This window comes from Bos javanicus, chromosome 3, assembly GCF_032452875.1.
Source record: "Bos javanicus breed banteng chromosome 3, ARS-OSU_banteng_1.0, whole genome shotgun sequence".
Lineage (NCBI taxonomy): Eukaryota > Metazoa > Chordata > Mammalia > Artiodactyla > Bovidae > Bos > Bos javanicus.
The window spans coordinates 96,053,033-96,078,166 of NC_083870.1; the positions used below are offsets into that span (position 1 = coordinate 96,053,033).

At 41.1% G+C, this 25,134-nt stretch overlaps 1 protein-coding gene and 1 non-coding gene across 5 annotated transcripts in view; both read left to right on the forward strand.

The window, feature by feature from the left end:
• Positions 1-25,134, forward strand: part of FAF1 (Fas associated factor 1) — a 498,425-nt gene that overhangs the window by 464,635 nt on the left and 8,656 nt on the right. Inside the window, exon 19 of one of the 4 annotated variants that reach the window (XM_061412023.1) lies at positions 22,500-22,523. The exons of the other annotated variants lie outside the window; for them this stretch is intronic. Coding sequence (XP_061268007.1) covers positions 22,500-22,505 — 6 coding nt within the window. The 3' untranslated portion in view covers positions 22,506-22,523. Of the gene's footprint in view, positions 1-22,499; positions 22,524-25,134 lie in introns of those variants that run through there. 4 annotated transcript variants of the gene reach the window in all.
• Positions 19,851-19,977, forward strand: LOC133245451 (small nucleolar RNA SNORA31). Its single transcript, XR_009735708.1, has one exon. It is a non-coding gene; the product is annotated as a small nucleolar RNA SNORA31 (small nucleolar RNA).

Sequence of the window (25,134 nt, forward strand, 5' to 3'; positions counted from 1 at the left end):
CTGTAGCCATGAAATTAAAATATACTTACTCCTTGGAAGAAAAGTTATGACCAACCTAGGCAGCATATTAAAAAGCAGAGACATTACTTTGTCAACAAAGGTCCGTCTAGTCAAGGCTATGATTTTTCCATTAGTCATGTATAGATGTGAGAGCTGGACTATAAAGAAAGCTGAGCGCTGAAGAATTGATGCTTTTGAACTGTAGTATTGGAGAAGACTCTTGAGAGTCCCTTGGACAGCAAGGAGATTCAACCAGTCCATCCTGAAGGAAATCAATCCTGAATATTCATTGGAAGGACTAATGCTGAAGCTGAAACTCCAATACTTTTGACACCTGATGCGAAGAACTGACTCATTGGAAAAGACCCTGATACTGGGAAAGATTGAAGGCAGGAGCAGGAGGGGACGACAGAGGATGAGGTGGTTGGATGGCATCACTGACTCAATGGACATGAGTTTGAGTAGACTCTGGGAGTTGCTGATAGACAGGGAGGCCTGGCATGCTGCAATCCATGGGGTCACAAAGAGTCAGACATGACTGACTGAACTAAACTGAACTGAATGAATTGTGAAATTTTTGTTCTTGTTCTGTAAAAAATGCCCTTGGTAATTTGATAGGGATCACATTGAATCTGTAGATTGCATTTGGTAGTATAGTCATTTTCACAATATTGATTCTTCCTACCCAGGAACATGGAATATCTCTCCATCTGTTTATGTCATCTGTGCTTTCTTTCATCAGTGTCTTATAATTTTCTGTGTACAGTTTTTTTGTCTCCTTAGGTAAGTTTCAGTTCAGTTCAGTCACTCAGTTGTGTCCAACTCTTTGCTACCCCCATGAACCACAGCACGCCAGGCCTCCCTGTCCATTACCAACTCCTGGAGTCCACCCCAACCCCTGTCCATTGTGTCAGTGATGTCATCCAACCATCTCATCCTCTGTCGTCCCCTTCTCCTGCCCTCAATCTTTCCCAACATCAGGGTCTTTTCAAATGAGTCAGCTCTTCGCATGAGGTGGCCAAAGTATTGGAGTTTCAGCTTCAATATCAGTCCCTCCAATTTACACCCAGGACTAATCTCCTTTAGGATGGACTGTTGGGATCTTCTTGCAGTCCAAGGGACTCTCAAGAGTCTTCTCCAACACCACAGTTCAAAAGCATCAATTCTTCAGTGCTCAGCTTTCTTTATAGTCCAACTCTCACATGCATACATGACTACTGGAAAAACCATAGCCTTGACTAGACGGACCTTTGTTGACAAAGTAATGTCTCTGCTTTTTAATATGCTGTCTGGGTTGGTCATAACTTTCCTTCCAAGTAGCAAACGTCTTTTAATTTCATGGCTGCAATCACTATCCACAATGATTTTGGAGCCCAGAAAAATAAACTCAGCCACTGTTTCCACTGCTTCCCCATCTATTTGCCATGAAGTGATGGGACTGGATGCCATGATCTTAGTTTTTTGAATGTTGAGTTTTAAACCAGCTTTTTCACTCTCCTCTTTCACCTTCATCAAGAGGCTCTTTAGTTCCTCTTTACTTTCTGCTATGAAAGTGGTATCATCTGCATATCTGAGGTTGTTCATACTTCTGGCAATCTTGACTCCAGCCTGTGAATCATCCAGCCCAGCATTTTCATATGATGTACTCTGCATATAAGCTAAATAAGCAGGCTTACAATATACAGCCTTGATGTACTCCTTTCCCAATTTTGTGTGCATTATCATTTAATCCATTTAATCCATTATCATTTAATACTGATCTAAAGGTCAGTATTCATATAGTCCTCAGACACAAAATACGTTATGCACCTTGCCCAATGTCATAGTAAATATCCAAACTGAATATAAACCTAAGTGTGTATGATTCTAGAGACTGTTCTCCTGCCTCTTGAGCCAAGTAAGGAATGAATTAGTGAGATAGTTTATGGTCAAAAAAATGCTTCTGATGTGTAAATGAAGCCCAGTTTTATACATTTGGGTAAGTTTCATTATCTCTGATTTCTTTATATTATCCTTGTAATTTTTATTCCTGAGTCACAGCCAGATGTAGCTAAAATATACACTTAGTTATGTTTCTTACTCTGTTTATCCAGGCACTGTGCTAAGTGCTAAGGAATGGAGCACAGTCCTTCCTTTGGGAATATTCTCACCTCTCCTATAAATATAATCCTCACAGTGCGATTTACATAGTAAGTCCTAAGAGTATTTCAGACTAAAAGGGCACAAGAAGTCAGAGCTGGCCTGGATGACCAAGAAAAGTTTTGTAAAGGAGGAAGCAGATAAACAAAATTTTAAGATGATAGGATTTTTGGTAGGTTGATAGAGGGAGAACATTCTGCATGCCATGAGCCAGCTTGAGGAAAGAAGCTAATGTTGGAAAGTTCAAGGCATGGCTAGGCATCGGAGCATAGAACAGATTGATTGAAATATGGAGTTTGTATTATAAAGTTCTGAGAAAAGACTGATGGGGGGTTATATAAAACCTCAAATATCAGGAAAGGGACCTTATTCCATGAGTAGATTGTTGAACAAAGGAAAGACTTGGTAGTCACGGTTATCTTCAATGTAAGATTACCCCTACATTACTCCATAATGTATAAATTCACATTCCCTGGCACATAGTAGGTGCTCAGTAAGTGTCAAATCTCTGATCTCTGTCTGTCTGTGCTCAATATCTAAGTGATCTCATTCATCTTGTAGTTTCAAATGCTTTGTATACAGGTACAGCTGCATATTCCAGCCCAGGCTTTCTCCTAAACTCCAGATGTTTATACGTACAACTACCTGCTCAACATCTCCACTTTATGTCTGACTGGCATCTCAAATTAAATCAAAACTAAACTCCTGATTTCCTCCTCCCCCAAACTGCTTCTCTCATAGTCATCCTTATCTCATTAAATGACATTATCTCATGAAACTTCACTCTTCTTGTTTAGTCCCAAAACCTCGGATTCATCCTTGATTTCTCTTTCTCTCATTTTGCTGTCCATCTCATGAGCAAATTTCGTTGATTTTACCTTCAAAATACATTCAGAATCTACTTCTCACTGCTTCTACAAATAAATGTTAGTCCAAGTCACTGTCACCTCTTGTCTAGTTTACTGTAATGGTGTCCTAACTGGCCATTCTGCCTCCACCCGTGCACCTTCCCCTTTTCAGTCTCTTTTTCTGAAAAACAGTAACAGCTTTTTTGTTTTTTGTTTTTTTTAATATAAGGCAGATCATGTCATTTCTCTTTTCAAAACCCTATAATGGCATCCCATCTAGTTATGAGTTTTTGAAAGGCCCTCTCTGATGTGACTCCTTGGCATTCCTCTGACCCCACTCAATCTTTTGCAGTCACCCTGGCATCCTTGTTGTTTGTTTAAACCATGAAACATTTTCCCACTTTGGGTGTTTGCACTTGTATTTTCTTCCTCTAGATATCCATAGTACCCATGCTGTTACTTCCTTTAGATCTCTGCTCAAATACTGCCTTTCCATTGAGGCCTTTTCTCACCAACTTACGTAAAAAAAAAACAGTTCTCCTTCCCTCTTCTCTGTCCCCACCTTCCCTAAGCTGCCAGAATGGCAATCCCTATGCCTCTTAGCCTGCTTTTTTTCCTCCTACACTGAACTGATCACTATCTTATATAGATAATAATAGACATTTACTTGTTTATTGTCTACACCCTACCAGAATGAAAGCTTTTTGAAGGCAGGAACTTTACTTGTTCACTGTTGTATACCTGGCACCTAGAACAGTACCTGGAAGTTAATTGATACTCAGTAAATAACTTTCTATTGAATAAAGCAGACAAACAACCTGTGAAGTAATAATAATGCTGTCTACCACTGTGTGAGTTCCCACTGCGTGTTGGGCAGCTATGTTCTGCACTGGACAGGTATCATTTAATTGAATCCTTACAACAACCCTATGAGACTGCTATTATCATTACTTTATAATTGAAAAAAATTAAAGGCATAAAGAACCAAGTTAAAAACCCAGGTCCAGAATATGTTATATCAAGCAGGCAAATATTATCTCTATTTTACAGATACAGAAACTGAAATTCTTTAAGTGTTTTGACCAAGATTACATAGCCAGAGAGTGGCAGAGCTGGAAATTAAATATGAGGGTCCTTATTCTTTTTCTTACATATCTCACTGGCACTTTGGAGAGATGAATTGACATGGAGAAAGACTGAAGCCAGAAGAATAGTCAGGGGATGTCACAATACTTAAAATAAGATTGATAAAAATGCAACTAAACAGGGGGAAATTAGAGAGACGGTTGTAGGTATGTAAAGTCTAATGCTTAGACTGTAAGTATTGTGATAAATGGTTCCACAGCTCTTCCTCCCTTTTCTGTACTTGGAGTCAGACAGATCTTCGTTCTCATGTTGGCACTTCTGTCCATTTGCTGAGTTACACTGAGTAAGTCATTTGTTTTCTATATTTCAGTTACTTCATCTTTCAAGAGAGGATAATGTGCATCTTCACAGATACACTGTGATGATAAGATCAAAAGTGATAATGAGAACACTTGGTAGACCTCAGAGGGCCATGCCATTTGATTTGGTAATGCTGAGTTTCTTTGATCCATCTCCAGCAAGTCATTGCCTTTGACCTGTCTCTAACTTTTAAAAGATAAATTTTTTAGACACATTTCTCATCCTTAATATGAGGGTGACCTGCACTTTGTCACTTGGGTTATAACAGACCCTTCCTTGGAAGAAAGTCCACTGTTTATTGTAGTTCCCCTGGTGTAGGAAAAATGTTTTCTGAGCATTGGCAGTCACAATGTGGGAGATGGCATCATTCTGTAGTATAAGGAGTGAATTATCAGGTGCACCTTGGATGCATCACATAACCTCTATAAACTGGTTTCCTTCACATGTAAGAAGGTAGATAATAATAGCCACCTATAGAGCAGTTTTAAAAATTAAATGAGGTGATTTGAGAGCACGGACATGGCACGTAGTAGGTACTCAGGATATGTGAGGCTTTAAGATATGTAGAGCTTACGCTGGAAAGAAGTGACATAGCTCACCATGGGCGTGCCTCCTGGGCAAGGCACCGTGTGTCGGATGAAACCACACCATGTCACTTTTAGTCTTTCCTTTAAGGAAGTATATTCTCTTCTCCTCCTTCCACACCACCATTTTCATAAAGCAGAATCCTCTTAGTTAGAACTGCATGGAAATGTGACTAAACACCAGAGAGGTTTTTAGTAAAAAGTATTGGTACAGTTTTTTACTTTAGTTTCAGATGAGCTGGGTCTGAGCCTTCTGAAAGTGAGTGGATGCTAATGTGAAAGTTTTCTTTGAAATGTTTATGCCTGATTTGGTGATCTCTTCAGTTCTTACAGCCTTTTCCAGTTTTCACTCAGTCAAGGATAATAATAATTATTAATGTGCTATGCTGTGCTAGACACTTTAGAAAGTATTCTCTCAATCTTTATACAAACCCTAAAGCATAGATAGTGGCTCTGTTTTCCAAATAAGATAACTGAGGCTACAGGACATTTAGTATTATTTCCAGGGTCATATATGTGGTAACTGACATAATTGGGACTTGAACATCCAAAACCTATGCTTTTTATCCTAAATGGAAAACTTTTTCATATAATGTGTCAGGAGGGTCCCCAGGGTCTATCTCCAGGTTCAGTGATATTCTAGGAGGACTCACAGAATTGAGCATACTCATAGTCACAGCTGTGATTTATTATAGCAAAAGAATATAAAGCAAAATCAGCAAAGAGAAAGAGCACATGGGGCCAAGTCAGAGAAAATCGGGCAAAGCTTCTTCGAAGGGTCCTCTGTCACTGGAGTCACATAGGATGAGCTTCATTGCCTCAGCAGTGATTCGGGACAGCACATGTGAAATGTCACCAATCTGAAGCTTTTTAGGGGCTTAATAGGGGCCTGATTACATAAGGACCCTCTGCCTGGTACATACAAAAATTCCAGAATCTGATAAGGAAAGCAGGTGTTTAGCATAGCTATATTGTTTGTACAAACCATTTAAGTAACATTAGTGAGCTACCCTTACCAGTTCTGGGAATAATGGGAACGCCCCTAAAAGCCAAGTTCCCAGACACCAGCCAAAGGCCGACCTTGTAAGCAAACCTTTCAAAGAATAGCAGTTGGGCCTGCTCTGTTAACTCTGCACAGATCACCCTTTGCTCCTGTCCGAAGCATCTTTACAGAAAAATTATGGTCAGTAGGAACCTACACACAGGCTGAGAAAAACCAATAGTTGTTGATCTCAATTATTTATGCTTTTTAGGGATCCTGGACTTAGCCACTTAAAACAAATCCCATTAACCATTATAGTCTGTCTAAGAAAGCCAGATGGATTCCTCCTTAAGTTTATGTGTTAACCCTTTCTCTCACCTGGCCCAAGGCATCAGTTCAGGTACAGCACAACTAGCTAGTTGAAGCTGACATGAAGCTCCTTCCAGGGACGAGGCAGTGTCACAATATCCAGGTACACACCAGAAGTGCAATCACAGAGGACGGTCATGGGAAACAAAGCTTACAAGTGTTAGAGCACCCCAAGCAGGACATGGTGTTAGTTGGGCCCACTGTGATACCTCCCACTGCTGGGTTCTCAGTGATTTAGTTCAGCCCTTGGTTTCAGAGGGACTGCCTAAGGCAGTCTCAAACAGTTTTGCTTATCCGTGACACTGGTTCATTCACCTCCTGAGTGTAGATGGCATCTGGAGACATTCTGTTTGGAATGTATGGAGCTGAGACCACCCCTTACTGTCTCATAGTCACCACTGTCATGTGTGATTGTAGACTCAGCAGTCAGTTTGAATTCAAAGCACTTGCAGCAGCTTGGAAAGGCAGCATGGAGAGTTTTCCTTTAGGAAGAAGGGGAAACATCCAGGAACAGTTTTTAAAAGCAAAGACCTTTAATGCTTTCTCCCTCCTTTGTAAAATTGTTGTGTCTCAGCAGTCATAATTTTACTTTTTTAAAAACTATCCCCTGGTCTCACCAGACCCTTCCTTAGGAAGGACTGTATATGCAACAGGGAAAACAGATTTTTACAGAATATCATTTTTATACAACTAAACCAGAAAGGCATGTCATGTTTAGGGTTTGGTTAGTACAAAATCCTGAATTATGAAAAATTTTCAAGATGACTTTATATAACCTCCCACTCTTTTGTCCTGTTCATTTATCCCATGAGCAGCCTGGAAAAGATCAATCCCTTTCTGAAAACAGTAGCATTTAATAATCAAATTGTCTTTCAAAGTTGTGTGCTCCTAGAGAAAGTGAGAGAAGCAGAGTCAGGCTATTTATTAGTCCATTGTTGCACACTACAACTCTTCTGGGAAGTTGAACACAAGTCAACAGCAATGAGATGTCCCCCGAGGTAGTCAGGAGTCCATTCTGTCAGGAGTGGGCAAGGAGGTCACACTGTTTGTGATAGTTCCATCTCCGTATCAGATATAAGCCCATCAGCAGCTTGATTTTGGATGGTCCGATCAAAAAACAAACCCTTTAATGTTAGCATTTGTATGTGACCCAGATGGTATAGACAACATTCATATGTTTCACAACTTGAGGCCCTACCCAGAGATATCGTAAATCTCCAGTGGTCCCAGAGTCAGAGTCCTGTTCATTGAACCTATGCTTAATTGCAGTTCAGCACTTGCAGTACGTTCTGATGTTGAAACTGCTCACAGCAGACAGTCAGGTTTTTGACTTTAGGTTAAAGTCAGGTCTGGGCCATTAGAATTTGTGGATTTAGGATTCTAATACAAGGCATTAGTGATTTTTGTTTTGAATTTTTTGCCAAAATCACTGTGGATAGTGACTACAGCCATGTAATTAAAAGATGTTTGCTCCTTGGATTTTCATTCTTTTCAAATCACAATCACAGAAAACTAACCAATCTGACCACATGGACCACAGCCTTGTCTAACTCAATGAAACTATGAGCCGTGCCAGGGTCACCCAAGACAGACAGGTCATGGTGGAGAGTTCTGACAAAATTTGGTCCACTAGAAAAGGGAATGGCAAACCACTTCAGTGTTCTTGCCTTGGAACCCCATGAACAGTATGAAAAGGCAAAAGCATAGGACACTGAAAGATGAACTCCCCAAGTCGATAGGTGCTCAATATGCTACTAGAGATCAGTGGAGAAATAACTCCAGAAAGAATGAAGAGATGGAGCCAAAGCAAAAACAACACCCAGTTGTGGATGTGACTGGTGATGGAAGTAAAATCCAATGCTGCAAGAGCAATATTGCATAGGAACCTGGAATGTTAGGTCCATGAATCAAGGCAAATTGGAAGTGGTCAAACAGGAGATGGCAAGAGTGAACATCGGCATTTTAGGAATCAGCAAATGAAAATGGACTGGAATGGGTGAATTTAACTCAGATGACCATTATATCTACTACTGTGGGCAGGAAGAAATAGAATAGCCTTAGAAGAAATAGAGTAGCCCTCATAGTCAACAAAAGAATCCAGAATGCAGTTTTTGGGTGCAATCTCAAACAGAATGATCTCTGTTCATTTCCAAGGCATTCCACTCAGTATCACAGTAATTCAAGTCTATGCCCAGACCAGTAATGCTGAAGAAGCTGAAGTTGAACGGTTCGATGAAGACCTACAAGGCCTTCTAGAACTAATACTCAAAAAGATGTTCTTTTCATTATAAGGGACTGGAACACAAAAGTAGGAAGTCAAGAGATACCTGGAGTAACAGGCAAATTTGGTCTTAGAGTACAAAATGAAGCAGGGCAAAGGCTAACAGAGTTTGACCAAGAGAATGCACTGGTCATAGCAAACACCCTTTTCCAACAATACAAGAGGACATGGACATCACATGGACATCACCAGATGGTCAGTACCAAAATCAGACTGATTATATTCTTTGCAGCCAAAGATGGAGAAGCTCTATATGGGCAGCAAAAACAAGACCAGGAGCTGACTGTAGCTCAGATCATGAGTTCCTTATTGCCAAATTCAGACTTAAATTGAAGAAAGTAGGGAAAACTACTAGACCATTCAGGTATGACCTAAATCAAATCCTTATGATTATACAGTGGAAATGACAAATAGATTCAAGGGACTATATCTGATAGACAGAGTGCCTGGAGAACTATGGACGGAGGTTCATGATATTAAACAGGAGGCAGTGACCAAGACCATCCCCAAGAAAAGGGAATGCAAAAAGGTAAAATGGTTGTCTGAGGAGGCTTTATAAATAGCTGAGAAAAGAAAAGATGCAAAAAGCAAAGGAGTAAAGGAAAGGTACATCCATTTGAATGCAGAGTTCCAAAGAATAGCAAGGAGAGATAACAAAGCCTTCCTCAGTGATCAGTGCAAAGAAATAGAGGAAAACAATAGAATGGTAAAGACTAGAGATCTCTTCAAGAAAATTAGAGATACCAAGGGAACATTTCATGCAAAGATGGGCTCGATAAAGGACAGAAACGGTATGGACCTAACAGAAGCAAAAGATACTAAGAAGAGGTGGCAAGAATACACAGAAGAACTGTACAAAAAAGATCTTCATGACCCAGATAACCACGATGGCGTGATCACCATGGTGTGATCACCATGGTGTGTCAAGAGCCAGACATCCTGGAATGTGAAGTCAAGTGGGCCTTAGGAATCATCACTACGAACAGTTAGTGGAGGTGATGGAATTCCAGTTGAGCTGTTTCAAATCTTAAAGGATGATGTTGTGAAAGTGCTGCACTCAATATGCCAGCAAATTGGGAAAACTCAGCAGTGGCCACAGGACTGGAAAAGGTCAGTTTTCACTCCAACCCCAAAGAAAGGCAATGCCAAAGAATGCTCAAACTACTGCAGAATTGCACTCATCTCACATGCTAGCAAAGTAATGCTCAAAATTCTCCAAGCCAGGCTTCAACAGTACATGAACCATGAACTCCCAGATGTTCAAGCTGGTTTTGAAAAGGCGGAGGAACTAGAGATCAAATCGCCAACATCTGTTGGATCATCGAAAAAGTAAGAGAGTTCCAAAAAAAGTCTATTTCTGCTTTATTGACTATGCCAAAGCCTTTGACTGTGTGGATCACAATCAACTGTGGAAAATTCTGAAAGAGATGGGAATACCTGACCCCCTGACCTGCCTCTTGAGAAATCTGTATGCAGATCAGGAAGCAACAGTTAGAACTGGACATAGAACAACAGACTGGTTCCAAATAGGGAAAGGAGTCCATCAAGGCTGTATATTGTCATCCTGCTTATTTAACTTCTATGCAGAGTACATCATGAGAAGTGCTGGGCTAGATGAAGCACAAGCTGGAATCAAGATGGCCAGAAGAAATATCAATAACCTCAGATATGCAGATGACACCACCCTTATGGCAGAAAGTGAAGAAGAACTAAAGAGCCTCTTGATGAAAGGGAAAGAGGAGAGTGAAAAAGTTGGCTTAAAGCTCAACATTCAGAAAACTAAGATCATGGCATGCGGTTCCATTATTTCATGGGAAATAGATGGGGAAACAATGGAAACAGAGAGAAAAATTATGTTTTTGGGTTCCAAAATCACTGCAGATGGTGACTGCAGCCATGAAATTAAAACATGCTTGCTCCCTGGAAGAAAAGTTATGACCAACCTAGACAGCATATTAAAAAGCAGAGATATTACTTTGCCAATAAAGATCCGTGTAGTCAAGGCTGTGGTTTTTCCAGTAGTGGTGTATGGATGTGAGTTGAACTATAAAGAAAGCTGGGCACCAAAGAATTGATGCTTTCGAATTATGGTGTTGGAGAAGACTTGAGAGTCCCTTGGACTGCAAGGAGATCCAGCCAGTCCATCCTAAAGGAAATCAACCCTGAATATTCATTGGAAGGACTGATGCTGAAGCTGAAACTCCAGTACTTTGGCCACCTGATACAAAGAACTGACTCATAGGAAAAGACCTTGATGCTGGGAAAGATTGAAGGCAGGAGGAGAAGGGGACAACAGAGGAAGAGATAGTTGAATGCCATCACTGACTTGATGGACATGAGTTTGGTTAAGCTCCAGGAGCTGTTGATGGACAGGGAAGGCTGGCGTGCTGCAGTCCATGGGGTTGCAAAGAGTTGGACATGACTGAGCGACGGAACTGAACTGAACTGCTCCTTGGAAGGAAAGCAATGACAAACCTAGACAAAACAAAGATATCACTTGGCTGACAAAGGTCCGTATAGTCAAAGCTATGGTATCCAGTAGTTATGTATGCATGTGAGAGTTGGACTGTAAAGAAGGCTGAGTGCTTTCCAATTGTGGCGTTGGAGAAGACTCTTGAGTCCCTGCAAGGAGATCCAACCAGTCCATCCTAAAGGAGATCAGTCCTGGGTGTTCATTGAAAGGACTGATGTTGAGGCTGAAACTCCAATACTTTGGCCACCCGATGCAAAGAACCGACTCATTGTAAAAGACCCTGATGCTGGGAAAGATTGAAGGCACAAGGAGAAGGGGATGGTAGAGGATGAGATCATTAGATAGCATCATCAACTTAATGGACATGAGGTTGAGCAAAGTCCGGGAGATAATGAGGGACGGGGAAGTCGGTCGTGCTGCAATCCATGGGGTCACAATGAGTTGGACACAACTTAGCAACTGAACAACAGAAGCCAGCAACTTTTCTTCTGCAGCCACAAAGCCAAGATGCTATAGGGACGGACAGCTGTTTTCCAAGTTCAAATGGCAAGCAAGACTTCTCTACGCTGTTTTGGCCTTGTCCAAATTTACCTACTCAAAAATATGCACAGTTTACTTGGAAAATCATAAGTCTCTAAAGACTAGACATCTGATTTTATAAGTGCTGATAAGTAAACTAAAAACTACTTTTTAAAAACTCCCAATGTGTATCTCTCTCTGGAGGTTGCTTCTCTTTTCTATGTTGTCTCTCTTTCTCCAGATGCTCTAATAAGGAAAAATCATTCTGGAGACTTGTTCTGTTATTCAAAGAGTTTAAATTCTAACCCACTCACCAACAGCAAAGAGCAAGGCAGCTGTTTTCTGCTAACACTTTTTGCTTGCAGTTTTCCCCAGTTAAGCTGACTCTGCTAGCATTTATTAAATTAGAAGTGTATCATGTTTTATATCAATTTTTACTATATACCCAAATATAGTAGGCCCAAAACCATTATGTTTTAGTCTCTCCTTTTTTTCTCATTGCAAATTTACTTAACCCTCCAGCAGTAAATTTAGCATTTTGTTCAGTCACTCGGTAGTGTCCGATTTTTTGTGACCCCATGGACTGCAGCATGACAGGCTTCCCTGTCCTTCACTCTCTCCTGGAGTTTGCTCAAACTCATGTCCATTGAGTTGTGTCCATAGATGCTATCCAGCCATCTCATCCTCTGTCAGCCCCTCTCCTCCTGCCCTAAATCTTTCCCAGCATCAGGGTCTTTTCCAATGAGTCGGTTCTTCGCATCAGGTGGTCAAAGTAGTACAGCTTCAGTATCAGTCCTGCCTATAAATATTCAGTGTTGATTTCCTTTAGGATTGATTGACTTAATCTCCTTGCTGTCTAAGGGACTCTCAAGAGTCTTCTCCAGTACCACAAAAATTCGAATGTTAAAGTTGCTGGGGGAAGACCTCTCCTAGAATACGAAGGAAGTCAGGGAGGGAACCATACTAGGCTGCTGCAGCAAGGGTGTGTTGTGTTAGTCATGCAGTCATGTCTGACTCTTTGTGACCCATGGACTGTAGCCCGCCAGGGAATTCTCCATTCAAGGGTACTAGAATAAGTAGCCATTCCCTTCTTCAAGGGATCTTCCCAAGCCAGGGATTGAACCCAGGTCTCCTACATTGCAGGCAGATTCTTTACCATCTGAGCCACCAGGGAAGCCCAGCAAGGGTAACAGCAGCCAAACAGAAGAAATTTCTGAAATATTTTTCTCCCTTAGTTTTCTTGCTAATTTATCTAAAATTGTGCTCCAGTTCCAGGAATTCATGTAACTTTCATTTCCCTCACACTCAAAGAAGAGAACAGCACAAACTTTTAACATTTTTGGCCCATCCAATCTCTTGCCACCTGATAGCGAGAACAAAAGCTGAAGGCATTATAAGGCTCACCTTTTTCCCCTCACTTTAGCCAGTACAGCCAAAAGCAGTCAAGGGAGGCAGTAAGCCAACTCTCCTAGGTTGAGTCTGTTATTTTAAAATTCCATAAGGTAGCTTTTACCTCACAACAGACCATCAGCTCAGCTTCTGTTTCATACCATGGATAAATGACTCTGTATCCACTCAGGCACCAAATGTTCATCATTCCCTGCTTCTTCATCCTTTTTTTCCCCAAAGTAGTGTTTCCACCATATTTTGATGAGCCTGGTTGGGCTTCTGGGGAAGAGGTCTCAGGACCACTCCAGAGTTTCATGGTTCCATAGCAAAACTCATAACTCAGGATGTAGTCATACTCACAGATATGATTATTACAGCAAAAGGAAACAAAGCAAAATCAGCAAAGAGAAAAGGCACATAGATTGAAGTCTAGGAGAAACCAGGCAGAGCTTCTAAGGGTCCTCTCCCAGGGAAGTCATTCAGGATGGACTTATTTCCCCAGCAATGACTTGAGACAACACGTGTGAAATGTTGCCAAGCAAGGAAGCTTATTAGAGACTCAGTTCAGGGATTTCACTGGGGGCTGATCACGTAGATACCCTCTGCCTGGTATACACCAAAAATCCAGAATCCCAGAAGAAAAGAAGATGTTCAGCATAAACTATTAACAAGTTGTTTGTACAGACTGTCTAGGCACAGTAAGCCACACTTGTCTTACAAACCCTCCTCAAAGCCAGGAATCATACAAACCCTCCTCAAAGTCAGGTTCCCAGATGCCGACCTCGTAAGCAAGCCTGTCAAAAGAATAGTCATCAGGCCTCTTCTCTGCAGATATAATTTTATTTTTTAAGACAGTCACATCTCAAGTTTACTTCTGGGGTTTACTAGTAGATACGTAGGTAGAACTCCGTAAACTGGGAAACTTCTAAGCATTTGACTTTGCCTCTCATCTTTACTTGTAGCAGAACTTGGTCCAGTAGTGAAGGATAAAAATAACCTCGGAATACAAACAGGCATCAGTTAACCCTGTATTTTCAAAGATTTTTAAGAGAACCTGAGGGAAACTCAGTCCCCAGAGATGGTCGTCACCTAGTCTCTAGGGTGCCAATATATTCAATATAAACTCACCCCCAAATCTGTAGTGGTCTGCTCAGAGCCCCTGCAGTTGCTCTTGAGGTTGCAACTATGCTTCCTCACCACAGAGGGAGAATTACTTCAAACTGGCTACTTAAAGAGGGAGTTGTTGGTATTTATTTTTCCTTGCTTGTTGTATAAGCAAATATAAATCAACACTGTAAGGATGATTTATTTAACACTGCTTCTTCTTTTCAGTCACATTTCTGAGGCGCTGTAGCCTAAAACAAGAGCATGCATCAACCTGAAGCCAAACAGACCTGGCCTTGATTCTAGATCAACTTTTCACTAAGTGATCTTAGAGAGAGTGTGTCATCTCTTGATGAAATGGGAGTGACAGTGTCTACTTTAAAGGGTTGTTGTGAGCATTAAGTGAAAGAATAAATGTAACATGTTTAATATATATATAGCATTTAACAGGGTAAGAATCTAATAATGGTAACTGACATGATGTAATGGTGATTATTTCTCACTTCACTCCCACACCCTCTTTCCTGTCCTTGGTTTTTCTTTTCTGTCTTGGTTTTAAGAAGACAAGAAATCTTTATCCAATATTAACTGTTTAGAAACTATCAGCTTTTACAGGAAGGATATCTAACAGTCTACCTTGCATGACCAATAACAAAAGGTTAAGTAAGGGCTATTCAAGTAGAAATATATAGTTTAGTATCTGCATTCTGTTTTACCAAAACAGCAGATTTCTTTCATAGTAGGAAGCATTCCTGAATTAGTTTATGGTGTCTTTCTGAGAGTGAGAGACAGGCTCGTTTCCTCATGATGACATTTATATCCGGGTCCTCCAGGGCTGACTGTAAACTCACGTCGGGCAGTAGCTGTACTGTCTTATTTGCCTTTGTGACCCCTGTTTCTGACACAGAGACCACACAGGCCTATCGCAGAGTAGGGGCTCCCTGAACTGTGGGTAGATGGAGTGTAGGTGGATGACACACACTGGGCAGAATGTAACGACAATTATAACATGGCTTTGGTCTAAAAGACCAAGTCTGTAGGGGCGATAAGGCAGGAGATCACCCTAGCAGGCATGGTGCACATACCACCAAGCAAGGCACAGAAGCATACGCTGATTTGACTGAACAAAAAGGTCTGTGTCGGGAGTGCACATTGTGGTGAGAGAGGTAACTAAAGCTAAGAAATTAACCATTTTATTCTGTAGGCCATGAGGCTGTTAGCTTTAGAACTGAGAGGTGTAGCCAGGTCTTATAATTTGCAGTAGTTATGTTGTATAAAGTTGTCACAAGCATTAAATACTCAATTGTTGCCCCTAGGTGAAGTGGAGGGTTAAATTTCTATGAGCCTCTCCTCACAAATTTTCATCAACCAATCAATATATAACCTTGTCTTATGTGTGTTTCTTTTTAAAGACACCTTATTTGACATATAATGTTGATTAGTTAACATTGAATTTGTGACCAACTCATGTGTAAGCACAGCTCATCTAACACACACACAGTCTCTCCTTCCTACACCCAGCCTTCCTACACTTAGGAACACTAGTTAGCACCTCAGCACTAGGCTTAGCAGCAACTGATTGGGAATTGCTCACAGTTTGCAGTGACTAGATTTTAGGATATGAAGTTGGATGTGGAGAAAAATGAGATGGGAGGTAAAAAATACTGGAGAGTTCTCTTTGCATTAAACAAACACTTGAGTACTTCTTATATAGCATAAGACATTGGGAATACAGTAGTGAATAGCCTAAATAAAGTTTTTACCCTCATGGAACCAATTCTAGTGGAAATTTTAACTAGGTAAAAGTAGATGTTGGCTCTTGTGTAAGGATGCAGAATTTAGGCTTAGAGCTGTCAAATGGCTAACAAATTGGGTTGCTAATAAGTTGCAGATCAATGGCTCCAGCTAGGTCTTTTGAGTCCACATTTCTGTCTACATCATGCCACCCTAACCATGCCTGATCTCATCTGATTACATATTTCTGTGTTTTTCCCCTACTGTCTCAAACCTGTTGATTATTTGTATCAGAAAGGATCAGAGTAGTGGGAGCCTGGGAAGGGAAACCAGGTACTTGTTTTGAAGTACACAAGACGACAGGTTTATGGGAGTTAGAACTAAGATGACAGTGGTAGAGATGAGGAGGAGACAGAATCAGGAGGAAGCACAAATCGCTGAGATTTGGTGATTGTCTAACTATGTCAGGATAGGGATGATAGGAAGAAGGAGTTGTCAAAGGTGCTTAGAGGTACCATGTGCAGAATCAGAGAAGACTGATGAAGATGCAGGTTCGCTTTAGAATTTGTTAAGTCTGAGGTGCCAGGAGAAAGTCTAGGAGGTACTTTCTGATGAGGACAAAGAGATTTAAACTGAGACTGGCTCAATACCAAAACTGGCCCTGGCAGTAACTGGAGTGGATTTGAAGGAGATATGGGACAGAGAGACAGTATAAGGCAGTAGTTAAAAGATTGCATTCTGGAATCCCAAGCTGATTCTCACCTCTGCATTTCCTAACTTTTTGATCTTTAGCAAATTACTTAACCTCTATGTAGCTCAATTTCCTCATCTATAAGAGAAGGATAATGCTAGTACCTACTTCACAGGGCTTTTGGAAAAATGCAATGAGATGATACTTATAAAGCACTAGCATCAGTATGTAGTAAATGCTCAGTATACCTAAGCCGTTGTGATGAAGTTGATGGCAAGGAACAGAAAGGATTTTGCTAACCCACAAAAAAATTGAGAGACCAAGTGATACCCTGTAAGAAAACCCATCATTGAATGCTCCTCGCCAGATCAAAAGGGGTACACAAAACAGTTTTTAAAATATATTTGAGGTGATTACAGCCATTTCATGAAAGTTGAATGGGATTCAAAACTTAATAAATCTGCCCTTGCCCCTTTCTAACTCATTTACAAAGTACTTGGAACAGTAGGGGATTATAACAATGAATAAAGCCATTTATTTTATGCCGCTTGTATGCACAATCAAGTATATTAGTTATCTGAAAGATGCGTATCATTTCCATTTTACAGATGAGGATACAGAAGCTTAGAGAGCTTAAATTTCTCAAAGTTGCATAGTAAATGTCAATACCAGTATTTGATTCTAAAATCCAGGTTCTTTCCCTATACATGCTAAACATAAAATGCAGTGACTGTTAGGATTGTGTGTAGATAGGCTGATGTATTTAAACCTCTCCCAAATTAACTTACTTTGCCCCAGAACTTAATTTTATAAGGTCCTTATAAAGCACTATATCATTCAGTATCCAAAATCAAATAAATTTTTGAAGGCTGTACATACAATCCAATCTGGCTCCATCCGGCCATAAATAAAAAATCATTAGTTCTGTGCTCAGTATTCCAGGTGCTTCTGCAGACACGCTTTGTTCACTTAAAGTCTGTATAATAACCCCATTGTAAATACAAACAACTGCAAACGTGTATATGCGCAGATTAACCTTTTCTAGACACTCCTTGTAATTTTCAAAGCCGGTGCTGGAGTTTCCCAGTGCAGTAGCTCATGCATCAACATACCAGTTCCCCTGGGCCTTACTGCGGTGCTCGTTACAGTTCCGGCTGCAGCCCTAGCCTACCTCACCTGGACCACACCCTGCTTTTTATCCAGAATCTAGCCCTGCAGGCTTTAGGTTTAGTGTCTGTGGCTGAATCCCAAACCTGAAGATTCTTGATATTTCCAAGTTTATTCCACTTTCCTTCCTTGTGTGAACAGGCCTTCCTCGCGCATGCATTTTAGGCTGTGAGAACTGCAAAAAATCCTTATTTTATAGATGAGAAAAGCAAGATGCCGAGAAAAATATAATTTAATCAAGGCCTCGAAAAACCAAAGACACCAAAAACAGAAATGGTTAACCCAAGTTTACATAGTCAGGGAATTAGTGTAAGATATACTGATACTGAAGCTCAAGCTCCAGTATTTTGGTCATCTGATGCAAACAGCCAACTCATTGAAAAAGTCCCTGATGCTAGGAAAGATTGAGGGCAGAAGGAGAAGAGGGCATCAGTAGATGAGACGGCTGGATGGCTTCACCATTGCAATGGACATGAACTTGATGGTGAGGTACAGGGAGGCCTGGTGTGCTGCAGTTCATGGGGTCGCAAAGAGTTGGACACAATAACAACAACAATATACATTTTTTTTAAACAAAAAAAAGTTTGTACATATGAAATCTGAAATTATTTGGGATTATGTCTGATTCATTTGAATTTTCCCTAGTACAGTGCCTGGCACATACTAGTTTATTGTATCTGAAAGTCAGTAGAATGGTTCATTAGATTGTGGGAAACAGTCGTGTGTACTGGAATGAGACAAAGAAGAGAGAGCAACACAGAGTTAATGACACACTAGGACTGCGTCAGGTGCTTACCTTCCCTGTGCTCCCCTGCCGCCTTCTTCCGTACTGTAGCCCTTGACTGTTCTGAGTTGCAGTGGGCCGATTTCTTGCGCATCCTGCCGGGATGCTGCATTCCTGTGAATACAGGGTAGTGCTGTGTTCACCGTTCTATCCCAGTGCCCAGCATGATTTCTGACTTCATGGTAAACACTCAGGAAATATTTGTCTAGTAAATAAATGAGAGAAAATAAAATATTCCTACCCATTCATGCATCTACTGTTTTTGTTTGGTTTTTGTATTTCTCATCTCACCAGGCTGAAACTCATGTGTAATTTATGGTATCCTCATGGTTGAGGAAGGCAAGAGAGGGACCACATTATAGTGGCATTCACCCTCACTTATTCCATTTTCCTCCCTCCACGTTCCTGTACACTTGCTCATTCACTCCCTTCTTCTCCCTCTCCTTTCTTTCTTTCCCTCTCCCTCTCTGGTTTTCTCCTGCTCCCCCTGCATAGTCATGGAAGCAGAACTTCGAAGCATGGAGTCTCTGGAATTCAAGAAGTCACCCATGTAGTTAAATTTTTAGTGGTTTTTTTGTTTTGTTTTGTTTTTACTTTTCCCCCATGTTTGTTTGTTTTTTCCTAAAGTATAGTTGATTTAGATTGTTGTATTAGTTTCAGGTATACAGCAAAGTGATTCAGACATACAGATATACATATACATATGTTCTTTTTCAGATTCTTTTCCATTATAGGTTATTACAAGATATTGAATGTAATCTCCTGTGCAGTATACTAGGTCCTTCTTATTTATCTATGTTACATATAATAGTATATATCTGTTAGTCCCAAACTCCTGATTTATCCCTCCCACACACCCCCCTTCCCCTTTGGTAACCATAAGATTGTTTCCTATATCTGTGAGTCTATTTTTGTTTTGTAAATAAGTTCATTTGTATCATTTTTTTTTATATTCTACAACTAAGTGGTATCATATAATATGTGGCTTTCTCTGTCTGACTTACTTCATTTAGTATGATCATCTCTGGGTCTATCCGTGTTGCTATAAATGGCACTATTTCATTCTTTTTATGGCTGAGTAGTATTCCACTGTGTATATATACCACACCTTATTTATCCATCTGTCAAATGGACACAAATTGCTTCCATGTCTTGCTGTTGTAAATAGTGCCGCTGTGAACATCAGGATGCATGTATCTTTTCAAATTAGAGTTTTCCTCTTTTCCAGATATATGCCCAGGAGTGGGATTTCTGAGTCATATGATAACTCTATTTTTAGCTTTTTAAGGAACCTCCGACAAGAACCTACAATATGTTGCCTACAAGAGACCCATTTTAATGCATCTATTTGACAGACCTGAAGCAGTTACTGTCTGCTAAGGTTTACACTACAGATGGAAGAAAAACATTCTCGCGCTTTCTGCCTGTCTGATTGTGGCAGCCCAGATTGAATGGGGGAACACAGGGGGAAAAAAAAAAAGAGAGACCCATTTTAGGGCAAAGGATGTTCGTGCCAAGTCGTTGCAGTTGTATCCAACTCTGTGTGACCCTATGGACTGCAGCCTGCCAGGCTTCTCTGTCAGTGGGATTCTCCAGGCAAGAATACTGGGGTGGGTTGCCATACCCTCCTCCAGGGGAGCTTCCCAGACCAGAGATCAAACCTGCATCTCTTATGTCTCCTATATTGGCAGGCTGGTTCTTACCACTAGCGCCATACACATAGATTAAAAATGAAGAGATGGAAAAAATATTTCAGGTGTTTTTTTAACAGTCAGCCTCTTATTTTGACATCTCCAGTAGGGTAGTCTCAGATGAATGGAATGTAGTGGAAAGGAAACTGAGCTGGGAGCCATGTATCCTGGAACAGAATTTTTACTCTTCCAGCCATTTGTTGTATGATCTCAAGGAAGGTACTTACTAGAGAAGTAAGTTCTGGGTCCTGTTTTCCTCATCTGAAATATGAAGAGATTAAAATAAGTGCTTTCTTAATCTTCTGTCAGCTCTGATACTATGTGATTCTATAATTAAATGACCTGGATATAGATAATACCTACCCTGTTGACAACTCTCTTCTGAAAATTAAAACAAAACCATTGGCTTCCCAGTCCTGCTGGCTTTATTTAAGATCATCTTCTCTTACTCCTTTTATATGAGAATGTCTCTGTCCCAGGCAGTTTATGGGGACTTAAGCTTTTATTTACTGTACTTGGCAGTTCCTATAAGCCGGGGCTTTGACAATATTTCACATTTATTTATCTGAGCCAGAGCTTAGGATCAGGTGGCAGTTAAGTCACTTAAGGTTATTCACATGCATTGAAAATGTTGCTTAATAATTCAGAACCAGTTTTCTCTGTTTAGAGTATTAAGATTTTTTAAATCCTTCTAATTATCCAATTCCAACAGCAGTTTAAATAGGCAGGGAAAAATCTGTCCCTTCTGAAAGGGCAACAGATGCAAACTTATTTTCATTCCCTTTGTCTATGCAGCAGGGCTAACTGAGGCAAGGGCCAGAGAGAATCCAGAGCTAGAGGACTTGCCTGGGTGACCTTCTGGTGGCATCACTGGCAGGGTCTCCCTGCCATAGGCGTGGGTCTAAGGGAAGAGGTCTAGGGATGTGGCTTCTTTTGATTTTGGATTGGTGGAGGCTTTAGTGGATAGTGGGGAGCCTCCATTCAGTCATTCAATAGGTCTGTCTGTCAGCCAACAGTTGTTGAATTCACACTGTTTCCAGTAGTCTACTAGGCCCTGGGGATAGAAAGTCAGTAAAACCCTCAGAATATGCCCTCAGAATTCAATATAACTGGAGAGACTGACTCATAGACAATTGCAATATAGCTTAAGAGACAGAACAGACAGATAACTTAGTCTGAGACAGGAGCTGATCCTTTGGGGTAGGTCCTTCAGAAATGGGTTGGTCAAAGTATGCTGCTGCTGCTAAGTCGCTTCAGTCATGTCCAACTCTGTGCGACCCCATAGATAGCAGCCTACCAGGCTCCCCCGTCTGGTCAAAGTATAGGAGTACTATTTTAACAGAGGACAAGGTTGGCATTACCTGTACCTGTTTTCCAGTTTAAACACTAACCTTGAGTCTGCCAGCAGACCCTTTAAGCCACCTAGTCTGAGAAACCTAAGGGGAAACAAAAGTATTAGTTAAGCAAGTGTGAATTCATCAGGTGCAGGGTAGTGGAATAGGAATATGAAGGAGAGACCTCAGTGAACATATATGGCCCTTTTGTCAACAGGAGCCATGACCCCGCGAATGGGAGAAGACACTCTGTCACTTAGACCTGGTTTCATGAGAGAAGTAGCAGTTAAGCTGAGCTTTGAAGGATGTTTTCAACATGTGAAACTGGGGAGAAAGGATGGTCCACTAGTGCGAACAACATAAACAAAGGTTCAGGGAAGAGAAGCAGAAGCTATAAATGGGGAATAGCAAACTGCTCTGGTTGACCAGGGCATAACATCTTTGAAGGGATGGTATTTAGAGATCAAAATAGTAAAGAATGTTGGGGCCAAGCCACCACCACCCTTTCAAAAAGTTTAGGCCCAGATTCTACTTCTTGATATTTTTTTCAAAAGAAAATAGAATAGATGTCTATTTTGCAACTTACTCCTAAAATATCATTAATAAAGTCTTGCCCTGTATTTTTTAGTATTCCATAATGTCCATTCCCTGGTTTGGTCATTTATTCAACAAGCAGTTATTGAGAGCATATAATATACCAGATTCTTTGCTGGATGTTGGAGATACAGAAGCCAGAAACAGTCCTACCTTTTAAGTTATTCAGTCTTAAACAGGAAATGTTTGTGTGAAGACAAGCTGTGATGATGCTCATCACAGGCCTGTAAGATGCTGCATCAGATGTCAGCGTCAAGCGCGGAGAAGGAAAGGTAACTTGTTCAAGCTCACACAGGTATGCTAAGGTTAGTAGTGAAGTTTGTAGTCACTAAGAGGGTATTCGTTCTGTTCTCTTCTCCTCTACTCTGAGGCCTGACTCACCCTCTGTGGACTTCGGAACTGAAGCGATAGGAAATGAACATGAAGAAAGTTCTGGCCAGGTAAAATGCGTATCTCCAGCCACCTTCAATTGCTTATCTCCACTCTCTTAACATCTTCCCTCCTAAATACTTTTGTTTCTCATCAGAGTACTTTTCCTTAAATCCATGAGTTTGGGAGCTGGTATAAGTTTGGTGCAGTAGAAACACCCACTGTACCAGCCTTCAAAGAAAACACCTGCTCTCTTCATGATTCTTGCCTTCCAGTTTCATAAGCTTTGGGCAGATGAAATGTAATATCAAAATAGCTCAGAGAGAGCCTTGGTAACATTTAAGATATTGAACGTGCTGCATCTGGTAACTAGAAAATTTAATGATCTCCTGCTGTTTTGGTAATTGGATAAGTAAATACATCAGAATAAATCACACCAGCGAGTCTTTTGTATGTCGTTAGGGACTCAACTCTTTTAACTCCTGTTCAAAGCTCCAGCTCTTGAGCTGTGTTGGCGTGCAGAGTTAACGCACACACCGGCGCACATGGCTCTGCTTGAGTATTAAAATGCATTCAAAGTGCTTACATTCTCCCCAGCCACTCTGCCTGAAGAGTGCTTCTAGTATGCTATTCCAGGCCTCTGTAAAGCCTGAGAGAAAAAATTTTCCAAGAAGTTTAAACATAATATGGCATTTGAGCCCCTTACAGTCTGTCTCCAAACTGTCTTTCCAGCCATTCCTTCCACTATTGGCATGCTATGAGCCTTGCCAGGAAACTTACCCATTTACAATTTGGGGGAAATGAGGTCAAAGCAAAAAGGAACTATCCTGTTGTCGTATGGAATCTTGTAGGAGTTTTAAGTAGGAGGGAGATGGACTCAGATATTTTGTTCAACTCTCTTTCAAGTGACAGGAGAAACCCAGAGAAATGGTCTGTGAGAGCTTATTAGGTATTGAATGATACTGTCATTACAGGTGAGAAATTTGGGTCTTCTGGAGGTCCAGTGACTTACTCAAGAGCACTCATGCAGAGTGAAGATTCAAAACCCACCAGACCTTTTTCTTACTGCCTCCCTAATTAGCACTTAATCCATGTCTACTAAAGAACAATAATCAGAGTTTCTATGAGAGTATTTAAGCCGAAGTAGCAGTTCTAACGGAGAAGGCAATGGCACCCCACTCCAGTACTCTTGCCTGGAAAATCCCATGGGCAGAGGAGCCTAGTGGGCTGCAGTCCATGGGGTGGCTAAGAGTCGGACACGACTGAACGACTTCACTTTCACTTTTCACTTTCATGCATTGGAGAAGGAAATGGCAACCCACTGCAGTGTTCTTGCCTGGAGAATCCCAGGGACGGGGGAGCCTGGTGGGCTGCCACCTATGGGGTCGCACAGAGTCGGACACGACTGAAGTGACTTACCTTAGCAGTTCTAAATCTAAACAGTTAACAGGTTTCTCTCCTTTCATTTGTCTTAGTGCGGTGTTGTGGACTCATCTTTTATCAGAGGCAAACTCTCTGAGCTTCTATTCCAGGAGCTTTTTATGCAAGATCCTGGCTGCCTTCCATGATATGGGCCTCTGAAAGTGAGGCATGTCCCCTCCCTCAATGTTTCCCAGACTGTTTCAGATCAGAACATGCATTGCAAATATTTGTGCACCTCATTGCGGATAATCACACCAGGTGCTCAGGGTCAAAGGTGACCCACCCCTCAGGATCCTGGCTGCTTTGAGGAATGAGACCCATTTCCTGGTACACCTGTAACCCACACCAGCAAGGCTGAGTGGCTCTGGCTTTCTCTTGCCACACTCCAGAATCCTCATTAATGAATTTGCCTATACCCTGTTTATTAAGCTTTCAGAAACAGTGAGCTTGCAAACCACTCTGTAAAGTAGGACTTCCTTTTAGTTACTTGAAATTGTGTCTTCCAGAGCCCAGGAGAGACAGGACTAATCTTGGGCTTCCCAGGGTGAGGAGGCATGCCTCTTCTATTTTTTTAATGTTTTTTATATTCATTCTGCCAATTTGGATCCTCTTGTGTTTCTAGACTAAAGAGGCTTTCCCCTCCACAACCCACCCCCCACCTCTCCTGATAGAAGTCCCTCTGTTCCCTCTGGGTCTTCCCCACTACCCTTTAATACAGTGACCAGGCCACTCTCACCTTATGAGATGGACTGCATTCTGCCTGTGGAGTATGTGTCTTTCTCAAAAAACCTGCTTTAAACTTAAAAAAAAAAAAAAGTGTAGTGACCAAAACCACCATCAGGGATAGCAGTGCAAGGAGAGGATCACATTTTTTGTTTTGATGCCTAGGATCTCCCTGACAGTGTACCAAATTTGAGGTCATTTTGTTACTGAGAACACTTTAGAATTGGTATCCTCATTAAACAGCCTGTCTAAAGGCATAGGCTGGGAATGAAGAATCCAGATTTGGTCCCACATCTGCTGAGAGTGCTGAGTAACCTTGGGTAAGTTCTTTCCACTCACTGGGCTTTTCTTTCCCCACCTATTACAGAGATGGACTCCTAAAGGCCCTCCAGCTTTAACAATCACTAGGTCTGTGATAATTGAGGAGCTATGAATGAAATTTGCCCAAGTGCCCGAGTTGGTAATATACTCCGTTGTGGGGAAATTTATGC